The sequence below is a fragment of the Xyrauchen texanus genome, chromosome 20, assembly GCF_025860055.1.
Source record: "Xyrauchen texanus isolate HMW12.3.18 chromosome 20, RBS_HiC_50CHRs, whole genome shotgun sequence".
Classification (NCBI taxonomy): domain Eukaryota; kingdom Metazoa; phylum Chordata; class Actinopteri; order Cypriniformes; family Catostomidae; genus Xyrauchen; species Xyrauchen texanus.
The window spans coordinates 21310698-21334092 of NC_068295.1; the positions used below are offsets into that span (position 1 = coordinate 21310698).

The 23395-nt window shown below is 37.6% G+C and overlaps 1 protein-coding gene across 1 annotated transcript in view; it reads left to right on the forward strand.

The window, feature by feature from the left end:
• Window positions 1-21729, forward strand: part of si:dkey-192p21.6 (uncharacterized protein LOC565246 homolog) — a 40155-nt gene extending 18426 nt beyond the window's left edge. Inside the window, exons 11-18 of the mRNA XM_052151479.1 lie at window positions 4249-4361; window positions 6145-6266; window positions 7134-7257; window positions 7465-7551; window positions 9579-9656; window positions 18648-18718; window positions 20489-20601; window positions 20712-21729. Of these exons, the coding sequence (XP_052007439.1) occupies window positions 4249-4361; window positions 6145-6266; window positions 7134-7257; window positions 7465-7551; window positions 9579-9656; window positions 18648-18718; window positions 20489-20601; window positions 20712-20893 (890 nt within the window). The 3' untranslated portion in view covers window positions 20894-21729. The remainder of the gene's footprint in view (window positions 1-4248; window positions 4362-6144; window positions 6267-7133; window positions 7258-7464; window positions 7552-9578; window positions 9657-18647; window positions 18719-20488; window positions 20602-20711) is intronic.
• Window positions 21730-23395: the final 1666 nt, after the last annotated feature.

Sequence of the window (23395 nt, forward strand, 5' to 3'; positions counted from 1 at the left end):
CAAGGATTCCTTCCTTCAAATAATATGAAAAATTTTATAAAACCAAATCCTCGTTTTGCAAATGAAGCTCATTAGCCTCCATTAATTATGAAAGAAAAGAAGCTAAACTTGCTGATCCACGGTCTCACTGCAGCACATAAGGTCTGTCAGGGTCAAGTGAGGAGTGCAGGGAGGACCGCCTGACAGTCTGAGCACAGAGCACTCATACGTTCTCATACGTATCTATCTGGGAAAATGGATGTGTAACTACATTAACAAAAATATTGTTATACTTTCTAGTGGTAATCATCATATCTAGGGACGTTTAAAAGAGGTGCACAGAGCAAAAGCAAGCTCGGCTTTAATGGTCAATTATCAAAGATATGGTTTCATCATGCCAGATGGGCAGTGGATTTTATGGAACTTTGTGTAATGTAATTACAGCTTATGCCATAAACGGCAAAATTTACTCCCTATTTGATACCTCTTCTGATATCAGCCTCCGAATCACTCAGAATGATGCTTGTGAAACATTTTCCCCCAACATATCTGCATTCAAAAGCAACAAAATTCCCAGTTATTGATAATCATTTGACTAAATAGTCAGCATGTCTCTGCTTGGCTACAGAACCCATTTCCATCTCTTGGAATTAATTTAAAGGGGGGCAATCTTGGAAACATAAGCATTAATGCTTGATAATTCTCGAGCAGGCATTAATGTCCATCGTTATGATGTCTTTGGTATGGACAGAAGCATCAGAACTAAGATCTGCAGTTTCAGGTCAAATATGCATATTACATTTTGGCATGCAACTGTTAATTCGACATTTATTAAAGACCACTATATGACCCTACATAGTGCCTAGAACTACAGTAATAAGTACCAAAATACATAATATTTTTTATTGACACCTCTAATTTTCCTAAAGCTAAATTGCAAACCATTATACATGGTATGTTCTTGTACAGTACTTAGTTCATTTGTAAAAGATCCACTGTACCAGTCACATATGCTGCATTGACACAAGCATAATTACAATTATTATTAAAGGAACAGAATATAAAAACATTTTAAATGTTGTCATCGTTTACTCACTCTCATATTGTTCCAAACTTGTATTACTTTCTCCAATAGAACACAAAAGTAGATAGTAGGTAGAATGTTAGCCTCACCATTCTCTTTCATTGGATTTAGTTTTTCTCCATATAATGAAAGTAATTTGGGTTTGAAATTTTTATTTTTGGGTGTACAATTATTTTAAGTCACATGCTGAGTTACAGTAAAGACTGGTAAAACATTTATAGTATATGTCACGGTCCTGTCACTCTGTCAGTCTGGGATTTTGTCTGACAGGACAGTGGCATCATCATCCAATGTCTGTCTTGTGTTTCGTTGTCTGTCTTTGTGTGAGCACACGGTTTTGGTTGTAATCCCTGTCGTGCGCTCTTTGGTCTGTCTTGCTTCAAGTCCGGAGCATGGTGGCTGGATCGTGACTTCCTGTCTGGTTTGGTTTTGGTCTGTGTCGGGATCTGGACCCTCATGCTCTATGTTCTGTCTAATATTGACGTGGGTGCACCACGCTTATATCATCTTGGCAGCATGCACTCTTGCCACTAGATTATGTCTGTCTCTCGCGAACACGGGAGAACCTTGCATTGCACACCTGGGTCGTGAGCTGTCTTTACGTTGTGCTGAGGTTTAGACAACCCACACAATGTCGAGGAGCTGGATGACATTTGTTTTTTACCTTTTGGGATCTGTTGGACCATGTCTGCCATCTTGCAGAGGTGCAGGTCCTTATGCAGAGATGGAAGGCCAGATCCCTCAACCCCTCTCAGCCCATGCCTTGTTCCGCCCAGGCACATCTTGGTCTTCATGTTGCTGTAGGAGAAGGAAGCCCAACCCTTCGGGTGATCCCACGGCCCCAGAGGCCATTCCCCTCCCAGCCTCCATGGCCATGGAGGCCGTTCCCCTGGTGCTACCAGCGTCCACGGCCACGGAAGCCATTTCCTTGCCACTGCCAGCGTCCATGACCACAGAGGCCATTTCCCTGCCGGTGCCAGAGTCCACAGCCACTGAGACTGCCAGCATCAATTGCCATGAAGGCCCTTCCCCTGCTGCTACCAGCACCCAAGGCCTTGGAGGCCATTCCTCTGCTGCTGCCAGCATCTACGGCAATGAAGGCAGTTCCCCTGATCTTCTGTAGAGCTGCTTTGAAATAATGTGTGTCTTGACTTGACTTGACTTGACTCTGATCACCAGACGCTGCCAGTGCTCCCGGCCACAGAGGTCATTCCCCTGTCAATGCATGTGCTCACAGTCATGGAGGCTGTTCCCCTGCTGCGGCCAGTGCCCAAGCCTTCTACGGATCCACCCCCTGAGCTACTCCCTCCTGAACCCTGTCCAGCGGCCGCCATCCAGTTCATTGCCTCCTCTCCAGCGGCTGCCAGACCCTGCCTTTGCCCTGAGGCCTCCTCTGAGGCTGCCAGACCCTGCCTTTGCACTAAGGCCTCCTCCCAGGCTGCCAGACCCTGCTTAGGTTTCGTTTAATGTGAGATTGTCACTTTGTTTGGCATTGCTACACATTCTCTTGTCTTGTTTGTCGGTTGCATGGATGTATATTACTTTAATGTGCGCTCAGGCCTTTCAGGTGTTTTGTTGTCTTGTGAGAGCAGGTGGATTTGTTTTGTTGCTGTATTGCTAGGTGTCTCTCTTTGTCTTATGTCATACCCCACCTCCTTGTTTGCTTATTATTAGTTAATTTGCCTCACCTGTCCCCATTAAACTGGATGGATGGATTAAATGTTGGATTTCTCTCCCTATTTTAGCCTCCTCATGTGTGCTGTCCCGTGCAAGTTCGTCTTGTGTGTATTCCGTTCAGTCCTGTTTGTTGGTCATGTTAATCAGTCTTGTTTCCTGTCTTGTGTCAGTCCTGTTAATCATCCCATCCCTACCTGGTCCAGTCAGTCCTGTATCCTGCACCCTGTTTTCCCTACCTCAGCCTGGATACCATTTTTCCCCTTCTGGTTGTTTATTATTTTTCCCCCTTGTTGGAGTCTGAGTTTTTCCATTTATTTTTTGTATTTAATAAATTCCGTTTTTTTTTTTTTTTTACTCTGCTATTGGGTCCTGCCTCTGCTTTCGTGACAGTATAAGGATGTTGATTGTAATCTGAACACAATTCCTGATTCTCAACACTGAAAGAGATAAAGTACAGAGCGGAATAGCTTTAGAAAGTGTGGAGATGGAATTTAATTGACAGATACCATTAGTCACCCAAACCACTTCCTGTCTCCATGCACAGAGGTGGAGTGTTTCCACTTTTTATTTGATTTGTTGGATCAATGATCAGTATTATACTGTTTCTCATGGCCCCTTGTACGTGCCGCAAAGAGGTTTTCGATAAACTAATGTGCAGATTACCATCAATCTCTCTCTCTGTATCCCTCACATCACCCTCCATGGCAGATAAGCATGATTAGTCTCTGGAAGGGTAGATCACACCTCTACAGTCCTGCAGTAAAAGACTTCTCACCTCAACTTCTATCTGTCAGCATAATTATCATTCTGCTCTTCAGACTGAGCACTATGATTAACACAGAACATTTAGAAGTTAATGTTCAGACTTAGCATGGTATTTGAAGAAAGACATTAATGCTTACTGAAATTCAAACTACTGCCCCCAGTGGATGAAGCTGGAAGTATTGAGGAATGTTTTGGACACATGTGAGCTTAATTTTCCAGGTGAAATATCCACAGAGTGGCACCAAAAGCAAGTTGTATTTTTAGTTGTAAATTATGTAATATAGTCAACATGAATTCATATTTTAATAAAACCTAACCCAAACCCCAACCCTAAACATATTGTCAGTGGAATCAAACTTTTATCTAAAGGGAAAAGGCAACCTCTGAATCATGCTCATGTATTATTTGAACATGATTACTTCCTGGTTTCCACAGAACCAGAACTTATGTCTTCAAGGCTCCCTGCACAACACAGGAAAAAATAAGTTGCTCCACAGGAAAAAGTAAACATTTGAATTGATGCAGAAATTAGTGATGATGGGAGATGGCGCTTGTCAGTAACTCTGCGGAATGGGGTTGATTTTGGGGTACTGTAAAATTCGGTAGCAACATGTCAATTTACTGTGTGATCATGTTGCATTTTTACAGTGGACTTATTGTGACTTTTGCACACCACTGTTTAGTGAGGCTGTATTTTCCTTAAATAGTTTGAATGAGAAATCTTGTGTGTTCATATGTACCAGTATCCTGGTCCTGGCTACGAATACCCGGAGTGCTCCAGCGTTTGGGTTTCACCTATTTTGTCCTGGCACTGATGCAGACCTTCTCTCCCCACAGAGAGATCCCCTTGAGAGAGGTGGGTAAAACTCTACAGCTCACATTTCTGTCAGATCAAGCCTCTCAACAGGAAGACACTGGTTCTGAAATGATTAATTACCAGAGGTTACAGTAACATGATGTCTCCATGCAATCCTGCTCATAATGTGTCAAATAATGCTTTATATTAGCACATTGTTCCCTCAATTGTATGCTACATTTTTTATTTGTTAGTAGACATGAAAAACTGTACTTTTGGGAAGTTCACATGTCCTGTAGTGTGACATACTATACTCCATTTAAAACAACATTTTGCTAATTATCTTATAATTATTATGCATGCAACTTTTATGACCTCATATATTAGAGACTAGATTGGAATATTTGTACTTTTAAATAGTTGTCACATTTAATATGAACTAGTGAAGGCAGAAAATGTATAAGATGTACTGTACACTGTATCTTATGCATTTATATATATATATATATATATATATATATATATATATATATATATATATATAGCGGTGGCCAGAAATATTGGCACCCCTATGAGCAAAGAAGGCTGTGAAAAAAATATCTGCATTATTTATCCTTTTTATCTTACATAAAGATTTTTTTTTTTTAATCTAACCTTTAATTGAAGTAAAACATTGAAACACAGGAAAATCTCATTATTAAATAAATATTTTTCTCCTAAACGCATTGGCCATAATAATTGGCACCCTTTTATTCAATCCTTTTTGCAACCTCCCTTTGCCAAGATAACAGCTCTGAGTCTTCTCTTGTAATGCTTAATGAGGTTGGAGAACACCTGGCAAGGGATCTGAGACCATTCCTCCATACAGAATCTCTACAGGTCCTTCAAATTCAGAGGTCCATGTTGGTGGACTCTCCTCTTCAGCTCACCCCACAAATGTTATATGGGGTTCTGGTCAGTGGACTGGGACGGTCATGGCAGAACCTTGAGTTTGTTGTCCGTGAACCATTTTTGTGTTGATTTTTATGTTTGTTTTGGATCGTTGTCCTGCTGGAAGATCCAACCAGGGCCCATTTGAAGCATTCTGGCAGAGGCAGCCAGGTTTTGTTTTTTATCTGTTAGTGTTTGATAGAGTCATGGAGATGCCATTTATCCGAACAAGATGTCCAGGGCCTCTGGTGAAAAACAACCCCACAACATTAAAGATCCAGCACCACATTTACCCGTGGGCATTGGGTACTTCATCTCTGTGTGCGCCAAACCCATCTCTGATGTTTTCTACCAAAAAGCTATTTTTTGGTTTCATCTGACCATAGAACCCAGTCGCATTTGAAGTTCCAGTAGTGTCTGGCAAACTGAAGATGCTTGAGTTTGTTGTTGGATGAGAGCAGAGGCTTTTTTTCTTGAAACCCTCCCAAACAACTTGTGGTGATGTAGGTGATGTCTGATATATATATTATTTTTTTTAGACTTTCTGACCCCAAGACCCAACTTTGTGGCCTACCTATTTTGGCGAAAAATATTTATTTAATAATGTGATATTTCCCCTCTATAATTCTTTTACTTCAATTAAATGTTAGATTTTTGTTATTTTATTTTAATGAAAGATCAAAAGGATAACAAATTCAGACTTTTTTCACAGCCTTCTTTGCTCATATTTACCAAGGGCACCAATATTTTTGGCCACCATTGTATTTATCCTAAAATCTTGTTGATAACAAAAACGTCCATGGACATTATTCATCAGCTAACAATTATGTGTTTAACATATTTGAGTAGATCAAATATCAGTTACAGTAATGTTGTTTACTAACCCTGTGTGGTTTCTGCATGTTGCCTTCAGCACCACTGGTGGAACCCAATTCAGGATGTGGTTTTGTACTGGCCAGAATGGCTCTTTATCATGCTGCTGGAGACCATGTGGCTCTGTGTCACTTTCTTAATGCCTGTTCCAAACTGCCCAACGTGAGTTCGTATTAGCATCATGCTTTGACCATATACACATTTGCAAAGAAGATTAACTATCCAAACACAATAATATATTATATAAATCCTGTACATAATTAATGTGTTATATGTCTGTCAATTCATCTGCAGTTCATCATTTTATAAACATAATAATAATATAATTCATACATCAAGCTAATTATTTAGAGGGTGACACATACATTGACATTATTAAAACACATGCCTCTGAGAATATATGTGAGATAGCACTCATTTATATCATAATTCTGCATTTAAATGCAGGCGCTGCAGTACGGTCATTTGTGTGCTGTTGTGTTTTTGAATGTGTGAATGCATGTGGGTCCGTGCCGTTCAAGCCTGTGTTGTTCAGCTCTTGAGACCTGTGATTTATGAGTGTTTGGCGGCTGCTCAGAGGGGATAATTAGCCAATCTCAGTCTTTCACGTGCACTAAAAGAAGGCAGGGAGAAAGGATTCATCTTCCTTTCTCTCCCTCTCTCTCTATTTTTCTCTGTATCTGTATCTTCCATTTCTGTCCTCCTTCTCATCTTCTTCATGCATGTTTTCAATATGTCTGACCCTGCATGACATTGATGCTCAGCTGCATGGTACTGATAAGTCTGCTTGAATTAAACACATTATGACCTCACAATCATTGCCCTTGTGTTGCAGCACATAAACAGCTTTTGAATGCTGCAACTGCTATTTACTTTGTCCAAATACATCTCCATCTAAAAGTTTGAAATTAAAATTTCACATAAATAGTTCACAATTGAACGTGCAAGATACAGAGTGTAATGTTACATTTTAATTAAGCATTTATTTGAGTGATAAGGTAATCATCTATTGCTTGTGACCTCTGCTAGTGGATATTTAGGGGCTGGTGGAATTGGTGATGATGGTCTATACACCAACTGCACAGGAGGAGCAGCTGCATATGTAGACAGATGGTTATTAGGGGACAAAATCTACTGGCATCCATCATGCAAGGTGAGAATCATTTACTGATTGTCTTCAGTTCAATGGATTAAATATCTGATCCTTAAAGGTCAAGTGTGTAATTTCGCACTTCACTTTTAAAATTGCATTCATATTGGTATTAAAGGGGTTATAATAAAGATACTGATATGTATCAGTTTTGTGCTCAGGTTACTGTTTGCACTCATTCACACCTTTTCACGTTTTCTGTGTCTAAAGGTCTTGTATCATACTACCCAGCCCTTTGACCCAGAGGGTGTTCTGGGTACAATTAATTCCATAGTCATGGGATTCTTTGGGATGCAAGTAAGTGAATGTATAAAATAATTAATATGTAACGTAAAATCTGTAACAAACCTGAAAGAACAATTTTAGGTATTGAAGAGCAAAGCTAACTGAACAGAAGTGATACAATGACAAATGAAAATTAAGACATAGATTAAGAGATAACAGGGCCCTTTTTTAAAGACTGCTATGTCTGCTTTAGCGCAATGCTATGCAATACGTCATATGCCCAGGTCAGTGGGCATGGCCATTAAAGGAATATTCCGGGATCAATACAAGTTAAGCTCAATTGAGAGCATTTGTTTACCACAAAACATGTTTTTTGACTCGTCCATACGTTCCTTTAAAGAAAAAAAAGGAATCTGGGTCAAGGTGAGGCACTTTCAATGAAAGTGAATGGGGACAATTTTTTTAGGGTTTAAAGGCAGAAGCTTATATTTCTTCTATTAAAACTCATGTATTACAGTATTTGAGCTGTAAAGTTGTTTAAATCATCATTTTTAAAGTCATTTTAGGATTAGGGTTTATAGACATTACATCATCAAGGCAAACATTTTTTTAAATTGTCATTAACTTTACACAGAAAAGCTTAGTAAGCGATTGTATCACACTAACCATGCATATTGTTTACATCTTGTGGCTGTACTTTTGAAATCATGAGTACTTTAACATTTACGAATTGGCCCCACTCACTATTGTAAGTGCCTCACTACAACCTAGATTTTTGCCTTTTTTGGACAGGAGGGACAATACCAAATGAATTTTTTGTGGTAATCAATATTATGCCACAAATGCTGTCGATTCAGCTTAACTTGCATTGAACCCAGAACTATTCCTTTAAGTTTTGGCATTTTCATTCAAGTATGCGCTAAGTCTTGGCGTAAGTGTGTTGGTGAAATCGTACACGAAAAGCACAAGCAATATACTGTATATAAAGACAGCCTATTACTTATTTCTTACAAAAATAGCTAATTTTCTTTGTGCCACTTATTTAACATGGACCTCCCATAAATTTTTACGAATAAACCCACAGTTTGCCTGCATATGCTCACATATAGCTCGAACACTCCCACCCACGCCCAGTTGGGCGTTGCCCTGGCAAAAAAATTGCACTTAGATTTACCACTTTCGCACAAAAATTGCACTTAGATTTACCACTTTTGCTAAAATTGGATAAGATGTCATACCGCATAACATTGCGCCCAACACGGGTATGAAAATAGAGCCCGAAGATCTACAAGACAGTGGGGCCAAAGCACTGATCTTATCAGAGTCCCACCATGACTTGTTATCCAAACTATGTATTTTACAGACTATGGATCATTTTTCACCTATTGATTAGCATCACCTTTAGTTCAAGTCACAGCAAAAAGCTACTATTGGCTTGGATTTACTGGAGACAGACAGCTGTTCTCTGTCAGTGGTTCTTGTTGTTGAGGGCAGATGTGTGCGTCTCTGGCAAAGGCCTGAAAAGTTTCTCGCCCTTTGATGGTGACAGTTCCCCGTTGACTGGTGAGAACTTGCCATGCAAACTCGGTCACATTGCTGAAATCCCTTTGGGCGGAGGCAAAAAAAAACAAAAAAAACAGTTAGCGCCAGACCTGTCAATCAACGTGTCTTAGAGAACACGGCAGGTGTCTGCCTCTCCGTCTGTGTTTGTCCGCTCCAGTGTCCTCGGCTGAGGCGCATTCGTCATCACCAAATTAATCAGTAAACGCGGCCAGCTTCACAGCCCCGCATGGCTGTGCAGGGAGTGTTGAAACTTGAGCCCTTTTTCAGGGACACAACCAACACTCACATCCTCTTTCTTTGTCCAGTCAACGTGATATTAGTATGACGTATGAAAGCCATTGTTGTCCACCGGTCTATTTGATGTTAATTAGTTTAGTTTACTTAGAGGATCATGACTGAATGGGGAAGCCTTACATAATATATTATTTTTTGACTGTGAAATAAATATTTTGCTGTTTACCATTGTTATTAAAAATTAAACGTTTAAGCAAAATATTAAGTATAACCCAAATATTAATCCTTGTCTTTTTTTTTAGGCTGGAAAGATTCTTCTGTTTTATCGTAATTTGAATGGCAGCATTCTGACACGATTCATAATTTGGGCCCTTATTCTGGTACGTGCACACAATACATCTAAGTCCTGTCTGTACAAGTGTCAATTAATGAAATAGATAGACGACATGTGTAACTATATAGGCACTGCATGAATTCCAAGGCAGAGATTGGTATTGTACCCCTCTTGAGACTGAACCAGATGGCTTGTTCGGCTCATGGATGTCTAATGTTTTTGAAGGTAGCTGTTAAGAATGTAGTAGCATTTTACTGATAATATTGCATATTAGATTCCACTGATTCTCTACGTCAACATGACACAGATGTTAGAACCTTTAGTTATTTAGTATGTTTTTATGTCATATGGCGGAGACACCCAAAAAATCCTCATATTGTTTTAAACCCGTATAACGTGGGTAGGAAGTCATACTGGTCTAGAATGACATGAGACATGAGGGTGAGTAAACAATATTTTCATTTTGGGGTGAACTATCCCTTTACTCTAACTATGATCTGAAAGCTAGCAGATTATTTGGGTGTCTGGTGATGCTGAGATTTGCACTCTTAAAACAAAGAAATTATAAAATGTTAGATTGAGATGATGATTGTGAAAGTCTGGCAGCTTGGCGGGGTAAGTGCTCCATTTGGGTGGTCCTACAGACAAAGGGAGCAGAAGCTGGGCTGTCTGGGAAGGGCAAGAGGATGTTTAAACCTGTGTCTCAGGGTACATGGCCATGTGCTACTAGAATGTTTTCTAGTTCTTTTAGAGCTAGTGGGATAAAGAAAGTAGCAGAGTTCACTTAATGTTGTCTTAGCCTTACAGAAAAGCTGTTTTTTTGCACCATGCGGGTTGTTTACCCTCTGGGAAAATTGTGTCATTTATTCACCCTCATGTTGTTCCAAACTTGTATGACATACTCGGTAACCATTTACTTTCATGGTCTAGAGAAATAGATACAAGGAAAGTAAATTGTGACTGAGGCTGAAATTACCTAACATCTTTTTTAATTGTGTTCCACGGAAGAAAGTCATACTGGTTTAGAACATGAGGGAAAGTAAATGATGACAACATTTACATTTTTAGGTGAACTATCTTGTGTAAGTGACACGTTTAATTTTAATGAATCAAATTGTTTAGCCAAGGTTTTTAAGGGAGTATGTGTTTGCATAATGCAGCATATCTTGATCAGAGGAAGCACATTGCAGGATTTTTTTCCATGAAAGTCCTTGCTGCTGTGATTTGTTTTGGAGTTCTGGTGGCAGAGCTGCAGGAATGCCCTCTCTAGAGACAGCAGGTGCTGATGGAGGGGTTTTGTCTGGCTAGCTCAGGACATGAAGCTCTGGAAGACTGGAGCAGATGACCTGCATTTCTCAGTGTTGGATTTGCTTGCTTTCTGTCATTCTTGCATGAATGGTTATATTAATAAATGCCTTCAACGTGTAAGAATGTTGTCTTAGGAAAGCTTGCAACTCATGTGATTTATAAATCAAGATCTAAAGATTTGATGATAGGCCATGCTGAATAATGTGCCATTTAAACTGACATCTGTTTTATGAGTCCAATTCATTATATTATTAAAAAAAAAACCTCTGGAAAGCACCTCTGGAAAGCTGACAATGTCTTGTAAGTTTTCTTATTCAAAAGATCTCTTTCTTTTGCCAAGACTTATAGACTCACTATTTTATTGTTTCTTGTGGAACTTTTTTTTATGAAGGACAGATTTTTCCAATGTGTTTTTTATTTTTACCTAAGGTGATGTAATTTTTTGGATGTTAAAATACTTTCTCCTAAATGTCCTATATGCTTTAAGAATATCTGGGGTTCAAAACAAGTTAAGCTCAATCAGCAGCATTTGTGGCATAATGTTGATTACCACAATAATTTAACTGACTCCTCCCACCTTTTCTTAAAAAAAAGCAATGGGGCACATTTTTAGAGGGTTTAAGGACAGAAATCTGAAGCTTTTAATTTTATAAAAACATACATTAATTCTTCTGTTAAAACTTCTGTTTTAACTTCTGTTAAAATAAAAAAGTTTTATTTGCACTGTAAAGTTGTTAAATGGTCATTTTTACGATCGTTTTAGGGTTTACAGCTTTATGCCTTCATAGCAACGAAGTTATGAAATTGGCTATAACATTACACAGAAAAGGTTAGTAAGAGATTTTGTCACACTAAAATCATGTTAACATTCAAACTGTTTACATCTTGTGGCTATACTTGAAATAGTATTTTTATGTTTACAGATTGGCCCCACACTCAAAAAAAGAAAAGAAAGAAAAACTTGATTTAATCATGGAGAGTGGTTCCATGTGTTTGAAATTTGGTTTCTTAACTTATAATTACTATGTAATCTCAACAGGAATCTAGTTGAATTGGGTAAACACCAAAACATTTGACGTGTTAATATTACTCAAACCCAGTAGTACGAATTAGTGAAAGGGAAAGTTGGAAACGTTCATGCTTGTTGGAAGCACTAAAGTGATTATTTTAGTAACTAATGCAATGGTTAGCACAGCAATTGCTCAACGAAGTGAGCAGCTGATTTAATGCGCAACATACCTGTCCTCGTTGTTAACTCAAGCTCCACTCTTCACCATATTGGTAATCCCCCAAACTCCAGCATAACAGAAACTCTTCTAAACCTCAACATAACAAAACATTAAACATTAACAAGTATCGAGTCCCATGCAAAGTATGATGAGAAATAGAAATCTACTGCCCAGTTTCATCAATGCTACATTAACACCATAAGAAGTATTCGTGTACTCCCAACTCAAATGGATTAAGTAAACATTCATTTTTCAAATTTAAATGGATAGAATGCAATGAAATCCAGTAGTGGCAAAATGTCATTTTAATTACGTAAATTGAACAAGCAGCAAAAATATTTTTTGAGTGCATTTACTTCTATTGTAAGTGCCTCAGTGTAACCCAGAGTTTATTTTATTTTTTATTTTTTTTAAAGAGGGAAGAGTCTAAATGAATTTTTGTGTAGTCAGTATTATTCCACTAATGCTGTCAATTGAGCGCAACCCTACACTCTTTCTTTGGGGTTCTATATAGAAATCTAGGTTTTTTTACTCAGCTCCAAAGAACCCTTTATGCCAAAAAGGTTCTATTTATAATGATTAACATAAAAAAGAACCCTTTTTGCACAAAAGCGTTCTTTGGTTGACAATTACTTAATGTGAGTATGTATGTATGTATGTTTGTATGTTTATGCATAAATTACATTATTGAAAGTTTTGTTTATAAATCATTTTGAACACTACACTACATTACTTATGCATTTGCATTTCATACTGCAGAAAAGCTTTTGGTTTGATTAGAAAAGGATAAATGACAGAAGATCTGATCCAATGTCCTTTCTCTTTTAGATGACAGGTTTTAATATACAATCTATGATATAGTCTATTCTAAACATTTTGTTTATCATAAACAGCAAACAAGTTTATCTTGTAATATTTTTTCCCCCTCCTATCTTCAAAGCACAAAGGTGCATTTAAGCCACGTGCTTGCAGATGTGCAACTCTCTCGGATGATTAAAATGCGCGAGTATCTCATTTCAATTTTTAACGGTCGCGGAAAGTCGGTTGAGCTGAAAGCTTGAGGGTGACGTTACCCTGTTAAATTAATTTTGTATTAATTGTAGGCCTATGTTATTTTTTATTTATTTTGACCTAACTCCTTGTTGTTTATGACTTAAACGTTTATTTCAGCAAGCACAAAGAATATATGTCGACAAAACATCTTCTCCGAGAAATCACCAGGAGGTAAGCAATTTCAAACTTGAATCATTAAAATCTCTGTTGTGGATTGACTAGTAATCCTGATACCAGGTTATGCTATAATTTTATTTTCTTTGCACAGAAAGCATGGGAAAAATGAAACCAGTTTCCAGGAGCACATCACAGCATTGAATTAAGCCGACTGTACTGATATAAGGAGATTAATCAAGCTCTATTCAAGAGTGTGAATATGTCAAATGTCCACAGTTAAAGAGAGGAAGTGATGTAAATATTTCGATTTCTCAACTTGTGAGTATTTGGTGTTTGTAGTTTTATTGTTGTGTAAAAAATGTGATAATTGTGTATTTTTTATTGAAGATGCCATAATAATTTAATGTGGGTTTTAGCAAAGATCTTCACCTAACTTAGAGAGTACTTCAGATGTTCTGGACATTAACATCATCAGAGCCCTGAGAAGTGAAAGTCAAATGGGACATTTGACTTCAAAACGACATAAAATGGGGGGGCCTGGGTAGTTCAGCAAGTAAAGATGCTGACTACCACCCCTGGAGTCGCTAGTTCGAATCCAGGGCATGCTGAGTGACTCCAGCCAAGTCTCCTAAGTAACCAAATTGGTTACAAGGGAGGGTAGAGTCACGTTGGGTTAACCTCCTCGTGGTTGCTATAATGTGATTCTCACTCTCGGTGGGGCGAATGGTGAGTTGTGCGTGGATGCTGCGGAGAATAGCGTGGGCTTCCACATGTGTTATGTCTCTGCAGTAACGCGCTCAACAAGCCAAGTGATAAGATGCATGGATTGACGGTCTCAGACACGGAGGAAACTGAGATTCGTCCTCCGCCATCTGGATTGAGGCGAGTTACTACGCCACCATGTGGACTTATAGCGCAAGTTGGGGAGAAAAAATCAATGACATAAACTATGTCATAAAAAGTACATATTTTCCAACTATGTCTCATTATTTTGCATTGCATCAAGGTTTTTTTGATACTAAATAATTGTTCATTTCTGTTTGCAGTGGCTCTGGAGTGCAGCATTACTAGTTTGACCGTCTTCATCCAACACAACACTCCTTCCTATTCATGTAAGTTTTAAGATGTACACTGGCAGCCAGAAGTTTGAAATAATGTACAGATTTTGCTGTTTCTAATGGAAATTGGTACTTTAATTCACCAAAGTAGCATTTTTACTGATCACAAAGTATAGTCAGGACATGTAAAAAACAGCAGCGTCACTATTTGAAAAAAAGTTATTTTGGATCAAATCTAGACAGTCTCCATTTCCAGCAGCCATCAGTCCAACACCTTATCCTTGAGTAATCATGCTAAATTGCTAATTTGGTTATAGAAAATCACTTGCCATTATATCAAACACAGCTGAAAGCTACTTGGTTCATTAAATGAAGCTTAACATTGTGTTTGTTTTTGAGTTGCTACAGTATGCAATAGACTGGCATGTCTTAAGGTCAATATTAGGTCAAAAATGGCAACAAAAAAAACAGCTTTTTGTTTTGTTTTGAGGAATGAAGGCTATACAATGCTTGAAATTACCAAAAAACTGAAGATATCATACAAATTTGTACTCTACAGTCTTCAAAGACAAAGGACAATTGGCTCTAACAAGGACAGAAAGAGATGTGGAAGGCCAGATGTACAACTAAACAAGAGGATAAGTACATCAGAGTCTCCAGCTGACAGCTTCATTTAATTCGACCCGCTCAATACCAGTTTCATGTACAATAGTAAAGAGAAGACTCAGGGGTGCAGGCCTTATGGAAATAATTACTAAGAACAGACAAGCCAACAGACAAACAAAAAGAAAAGGTTAGAGTGGGCAAAGGAACAGACATTGGACAACAGATAATTGGAAAAGAGTGTTATGGATCTTAACCCCATTGAGGTTTTGTGGGGTCAGCTAGACTGTAAAGTGTGTGAGAAGTGCCAGACAAGAGACCCACATCTATGGCAAGTGCTACAGGAAGCACAGGGAGAAATATCTCTTGAGTATCTGGACAAACTGACAGCTAGAATGCTAAGGATCTGCAAAGCTGTCATTGCTGCATATGGAGGATGTTTTGATAAAAACTCTTTGAAGAAGTTTAAGAAGCACATCCATCCTCAACCTGATCTTTTATATGGTGTCAAGACCCCTCATAGAGTGCAGAGAGTTGGCATCAAACTGATGACATGGAGATGGCTGGAGGGAAGTCAAGTTTTGTTCAATTTGTTGTATCCAAAGACCTCACTCACAAATGATTCTGTATCTGCCCCAGTGCTAAAATGGTTTAACAGCTTTTCATTAGTCATTTGTTTTTATTATTTACTTATAATAAATAAATGTTTTTATAATCTTACTTATGTTTATGTTAACATATAGTTAATGTTAAACGATTTCATGTTTATGATTTTTATATAAATTATATTAATACAAATGAACTTTTAGCTTATTATTACAAACCTGTGGATTTATTAAGTAAATTCTTCTACTCATTATGAATTGTGTTATTTATTGCTTGTGTTGTTGTAAATAAAAACTATTAAAATACTTTACTTAATACTTAAATGTGTTTTATATGGTTATTTCACTTTCTTAGTGATATAGTATATAAACTATTCAGTTTGCATATCCATTAAAGGTTCTTCTGGTAATAAAACAAACAATAAATTTTAAAACTAAACAAAAAACAAATGCTACGGTTGCATTTTGGGAACCCCTATACAGAACCTTTCCAACTGGCTCAAATAACCATTTCTGGCTTAAAAGGTGTTCTATATAGAACCTTTAAGGGATTCCAAATATGAAGCTAGTGAAATGGAACCTTTTCTTCTAAGAGTGTAGATATTCCTTTAATGTCTTGAGACAACCATAAGTAAGATATTCGTAAGTTGACTTCCTCGAATATTGTCTGAGCTCTTGCGGGTCACTTATCGCAATGAGGGAGAAACAGTCTGGGGCTGAATAATTTAGTAAATACATCAGATGCATGAAATCCAAAGACTTTCTTATTACATCTGTATATTGTTGTTATATATATTTTTGTAGTTTGAAGCTTAAAAACAAAACTCTTCCTTCTTCTCACACTGAAATATGCTTGGAGCGTGTGCTTGTTGTGAACCCAGACCCAGAGTACGCAGATGCATGATCCTAGTATTTTAAATTTCATTATTTCCTAGTCATTTGACAAATTGGGGCATTACAGCTGTATCTTGAATCATATTGGCCAGTTTTATGTGGCCACACTGCTCAAGGTGCTGAAATAAATGAGCAGAGATATATTTCACCTAGAGGTGCAGCCAACAGCAAAACATTATAGCACCACTGCTCATACTCTATTCCTGAGCCTCTAATTGAGAAGCACAAAGAAGGAGGTTGTCTATAATATAGCAAATGCAGAATGTATACATCTGTTATCCTAATTGATTCAGATAATTGTAATAAGTGTATATTTTGAAGATGCCAATGGAGATAATAGCAAGCTTGATGTTGTGCTGTGAATTTATACTTCTAATACAACCTTCCCTAAAATGTTATATGCCTAACCTCTTGGCTTTTCCAAAAGTTTCAGTACCGGTCTGACGTCAAAAGAAATTATGGATTAAGGACCACAAAGTAACCAACAAGACTGTTAGAGGCTTCACAACTCATGATAAACCATGTGCATCCCATATCACAGGCAAATAATCAATTATCATTGATGTCTCTGGTGAGCACTGAGGTTTGAAAATGTTTCAAGTAGCACATCTTGAACAGCCTCTTGTGTGGTTAATGTTCTCTTGACACGTTACATCCTGGTTAAGCAAAACAAAAAAAAATTATTACCTCTCAACACATCAACAAAGTCATAAAACACTGTATGTGTAGGGGGGAGGAGTTGTCTCGTCACTATTTACACTAAACATTTGTCAGATTGTGGGATGATTTGAACCTGTTTGTGCTTTAGTGTCACAATAAACAAGGGCCCTGTGTTAATTAAAGTTCAATGATCACTACTCTGCAGTTTGAGATTAAAATTGAGCGATTGTCCCACATAACAATGATTATCCCACATCCTGCCTGCATAGCCTGGAGACTCAATCTAGAGCCAGCCAGGCTATTTCCACACCATTGATTCTGTCATCTATACAAATGATGGATATCCTCCTAACAAGTGGGTTTGGATGCTGAACTGTCCTCCCTCACAAAGGCAAAATATTCTTTTAAATTAATGTGCTGCCTGTTTTAACAACAATATATTTCTGTTTGAAAATACTTCTATATCTTTTACAGAGATAATGCTTTTAAGGATTGGTGGGTAACACTTTATTATAAGGTTGTATTTATTAGCATTAGTTAATTAAATAGTTAGTGTGAACTAATAATGAAAAATACTTTAACAGCAGTTATTAATCTTGGTCAGTTTTCATTGACATGCACATTTAAAAGTTGTATACATTACCATTAGTTAATACATTAACATGAACAAACAATGAACAGTATTATATTTCAAATGTAGTTACATGATACAGAATGCATTAACTAAACTTAACAAATAGAAAATTATTTTGAAGTGCTACTAGTTTGGTGTGCATGTTGGGCATGTATGTAAACTGAGAATACAGAGCAGTGTAAAAACTAGATTGGTAAAGTTTGTAAAGACAAACTTTGATGTTGGCTTGAGAAAGCCTTTTTCTAAAAGTGTTTTAAAGATAGATGGATGGATAGTGAAGTAGACCTTCAGATAAAACCTTCAGTAAGATACATAGATGGCTAGATTTTTAATTATAACCTAAAACCATGATATTGCAGACCTTGTGTGTGTTTGTTTACATTTGAATTTTTAAATTGATGAGCATTCCGATTGCCATTTGAATATTCTGTCAGTGTAAGTCTATGGGATTTTTTGGATATATGATGGTCCGCTGTGTGAAAAATTGTATTATTCAGATCAGTAAGAAAATATATAGCAACATGTTTCAGAACAGTCTGAAGGTCTGTGCCAAGTTTGGTGGATGTAGCTTGAAAGCTCTAGGAGTAGTTACAACTGAGAATTTGTGTGTAATTCTGTATAATAACAGTATGTTGGCTTTGTTAAGCCAGCATAAATATGGCCCAATGTTAAACATGAGAAGACTGAGACTGCTTTTGCGGTAGGCATGAGGAGATGGATCTGTGTTCCAGATGTTAGTTTGAGGGGCTTGATCACCTCCCGGGAACGTCAGCTAATCTGCTTGATTCTTTATTGTGGTTCTGCATCTGTGATGTTTGATAATGCTTGCTTTACAGGTCCGCATTGATTTGAAATCTGTTTTATTTTGACCCTCAGGGAATCTCTGCAGCCATCCTTTCTAAGTGCACAAGAGACGAAGGATTTATACCTGTCAATAAAAACCTTTGGTAAGTGCTTCCTGAACCTCTAAATCCAGCCAATTCTCCATCCACAAAAGAAGAGATGAGACTCCAGCAGGCACAAATCAGAGGCTGCTAAAACACGTGTTTACTTACAGTACCTCTAACAACAGAATGCCCTGTAAATATTCACCACCACTGGCAGAGGAGTGAGACGCAATGAGTGATATATCCACTGTGCAACTAGATCACTCATCTTTACAGCCAGATGAGAGTGAGCGGTTTTATTTCCCCAACCATATATCTAGCCAATCTCTGTCTTATCTCATCAGCCTGTTGTGAAATAGAGTAGGATGAGGTCAGCCCATCATCTTCAGACCAGTGCACATGAAATTATTTGTCACCTAACACCTAACAATAAATGGCATATCAGTGAGAAACAACTGGTTTTGTTTCAGGAGCCAGATGATACATTGGACAAGTGGCGACCCAACACTCAAACCAAATTTTTTTAGCATATATAAGTAAACTCAAATTTTCTTAAAAGAAAACCTTGAAATGAATTAATATTGACTCTTTAGGCTATACAAAAAATTATTAACATGAAACAGAATGAATAGGAAAATTGACAAGGCCATTTTGTAAATGCATAAACAACAGCGCTGTGATTTACCGTGTTAAAGTGTTTGATTTCTAAATGTCAATTGAATTTTTGTTCTCTTGGCAGCCAATTGCTGTCTCAACACACAATCAGAACAGACTTGTGACCCATCAGTTGAGAAGTGGTTCGCATATTCCATTATATTCAGTGTTCAAATGAATTTACATTAATTAAATTAAATAATTTAGAATTTAATGGATTTTATGTTTCATGGATGAAATCATACATCATATTTGAATTAAATTTGACCTAATCTTGCCTTAGCTGTATATGCTATAATATTTAAGTGTCCTGGAGACCCTACTCTACCTGTTTTAATACAGGCCTGAACCTGCTTGAATTTTACAGGTAGTTCATCATAGGCAGCTTATTGAACCCCTGAGTATGTCTGTCTTCATCCTTAAAAGTAATTAACTTCCAGACAAGAGTCTTTTTTGGCTCTGCTTCAGCAAACGATGCCTGGCCATGCACTCTGGGATGCAGCCATTTTACATTAGATAAAATTTCATCGAGCATCCTGGCACTTAGGAACAGAGGGGTACATGACTTATTAACATGTTTCTACTGAGCAGGTGCCAGGGATTCACTTTGGATGCTCTAAGCACAGAAACTATTCTGTGTCTCTATCCATTATTTAGTTCTCTTTCCTAATTTGTGTTGTTTACATGTTACAAAATGTATTTGACCTACGAATTTGAATGCACCTCTGTGGCAGCAGTTCACTATCTGGTTCCTGCAGTTTTTAATGTCTCCTTAATCTGACACACCTATTTCAGGTCTTTGATTATCTGTTAATGAGCTGATGAGTTGAATCATGTGTTAAATAGCGGAAACATCTAATACATGCACCTCTGCTCTAAGGGACCTTGGTAGAGTTGTTATGTCAGTTTTGTCTGCTAATTTCTGCTGATTTAAATTCTAAGGACTGTTTGCTACAAGAAGAGCTCTATCTTCAAAGCTTATCGGGAATAGATGTGTTTTGATAAGTGTTACATTTTCTATCTGCAGACAGAACACATTTTCAAAGCCCAAAATTCAAGGGCTGTGCGGTGCCTGCTATTTATTTTTATTTTGGTATGTTTTCAATTTCTGTTTTAGCAGTTTGTTCAGATCCTTTCTCTTTAGATACTCAATCTTATGTCTGTCTTTCATTATAGGTCCCTGTCATTTGTGATCTGCATGGGCTGCATGGCCTTTGTTTTGCTGGGTGTGATGTACTTTGTCGTGGACATTAAGGAATGGTGGGGGGGCCAACCTTTCATTTATCCTGGTATGAGAATGCAAGAGACACTTATATTATGCATCATTTTACATATACAGTAGTATTAACAAATCTGATTTTACTGTGGGGATAAAATGTTACTGTGCATTTGTTTACAGGAATGAATTCCATTTTTGTCTATGTGGGCCACTCTCTGCTGGGCTTTTACTTCCCCTTCAGCTGGGAGATGTGTGTTCAGGACAGTCACTGGGAGAAGCTGTTCCAGAACCTGTGGGGTACCGCTCTTTGGGTCTGCGTTGCTTACCTGCTGTATCGCAAGAAATTTTTTCTAAAAATTTGATTCTAAAGTGCACGTAGTGTCAAGTTCAGTACATCAAGTGCTGTTGTTACAAACTACCCCACTACTGTGTGGGCTGTTTAAATTTTGGGCATTAATTTATTGCCGATATCAAATTTATTGCTGTGACACCACCATCTGACCCCTATTTTATTTTAAGCATTATTATTCTAAATTGTAAGCAAGTCCAATACACACCGGGGTCTGACCCTACAAAATGATGACAAAAACTATCGCCAACTATCGTCATAGTTTTTGCTAACCGATATTTCCTAAAAGCAACAATTGGCATTGATTAATTGGTAAAACCAATATATAATATAAGTATATCTCTAGTCCATATGACTTGTGCGCTATATTTAACCTTTAACCTTTTAATCAAAGCAAGTCCATCCATCCATCCATCGTCAACCGCTTATCCTGTGTACAGGGTCGCGGGGGGCTGGAGCCTATCCCAGCTAACATTGGGCCGCTTATCCTGTGTACAGGGTCGCGGGGGGCTGGAGCCTATCCCAGCTAACATTGGGCGAAAGGCATCAAAGCAAGTCAAAACAGCTAATTAAATTGGAAACAATTATTTAATAAAAATAAATTAAACAGACTAATTACCCATACAACATCATTCTCAAAGCTGTTTGAAATGTTTGCTCTCCCATTTTGTGCAATAATTGTATATCTAGTAGAAGATTTAAAAAGAAAACTTGTAGATGTTATATGTCAAATTAAACAAGATAACCTGTTGTTTCCAATTATACAAGTTCTGGCATTTAAAATCCAATAACGTGATTGCGAATCACATTATAAAGACGTGATATTTTACTTGCTTACTTGAGTCCTACAAGTACTGCTGTCACACCCTACTGTGTACAGTAGTGATATCACTCTTGTAGCTAATTTCTAATGGGTTAAAGGGATAGTTCCCAAAAATGAAAATTCTCTCATCCTTTACTCACTCTCATGCAATCCCAGGTGTGTATGACTTTCTTTCTTCTGCTGAACACAAACAAAGATTTTTTAAATAATATTTCAGCTTTGTAAGTGAATAGGTAACAACATTTTGAAGCACCAAAAGCACATAAAGGCAGCATAAGAGTAATCCATATGACTCCAATGATTAAATCCATTGCTTCAGAAGCTATACGATAGGTGTGGATGAAAAACTGTTCAAAATTTAAGACATTTTTTACTTTAAATTCTCCTCCATACCCAGTAAAGGGTGATACATTCAAATAATGGGAGTCATCAAAAACAAAAGAAGAAGAATGTTAAAGTGAAAGTGGTGATTGATAGTAAAATAGGATTTAACACCTATAATAATCTCTTTTTAATATATGGATTTAACCACTGGAGTAACATAGATTACTTTTATGCTGCCTTTATGGGCTTTGAAGTTCTGGCCATCATTCACTTGCATTATATGGACCTACAGATCTGAAATATTCTTCTAAACAATCTGTTTGTCATCAGCAGAAGAAAGAAAGTTATACAAATCTGGGGTAGCATGAGGGTAAATAAATGATGAGAGAATTTTTATTTTTGGGTGAATTATTCCTTCAAACTAATGGTATTACAATGTCAATACTCCACAGTCTCTCCTAATCCACACACAAAGTTTTTAATATATTAAACAAGACAAAATTGGATTAAAATGATTAATATTTTTACTCTTGAGTGATTTCATAAGTTATCTCTCATGTGGGTAAAACTGGATTTGGTGTATTCCTGTGTCCAATTAGTTAATAGGCATATGAGCTGAGACAAGGGAATCAGATTTACTGTCTTCCATGGACACCTGCAATGTTTTATTTGATGTCAGTTGTGTTAAGGCCTGAATGTAGTGATTAAATCAACTTCGCTGAAGTGGTACTTAACAAATTAGAACAAGCAATTCCACCACTTGAGGGGTAGCTATTAAGTATCGGTTGCCATGGCAAACAACCCCCTTCCCCCCACCCCGGTGCTGTGAGACAGAGAGTGGGTACCATCTGCTCTTCAGCTGACAGCCCTTTAATAGGGGTCAAGGTGGACAGCACACTTAGGAGTGTTTGTGAGGCCAGCACTTTCATGCTCACACTAATGCAAAATCAAGGAAATGACACTGCCAGCACACATGCATGTACATACTGAAATTACCATGTAACATAAAAACTAATGTTTTCTGTCAAGTCATATTCATGAGACCAAATAATGTCACATGGCGATTCTGATAGGATCACAGACAGCAAGGGAAAGATAATACTAAATACAAATAATAAAAAGCAACTAACAATATAAATGTGCATAGTCTAGGATAGCAAAATATATAATCTTGTTATTGCCTCATATTGCCTTTAGGCCATGTGTCCAATTAAACTCTACACTATTTTGCCCCAAATTCACCTGTCTCTTGCCAGCAAGGACAGGTTGTGTGACAAGCCTTCATTTTCAAAAAACATAAACAAATCTATGCAAAGGGAAAAAACAGGGATGTTAAATATTGGTTCCCTTGCAACATGGATAAACATG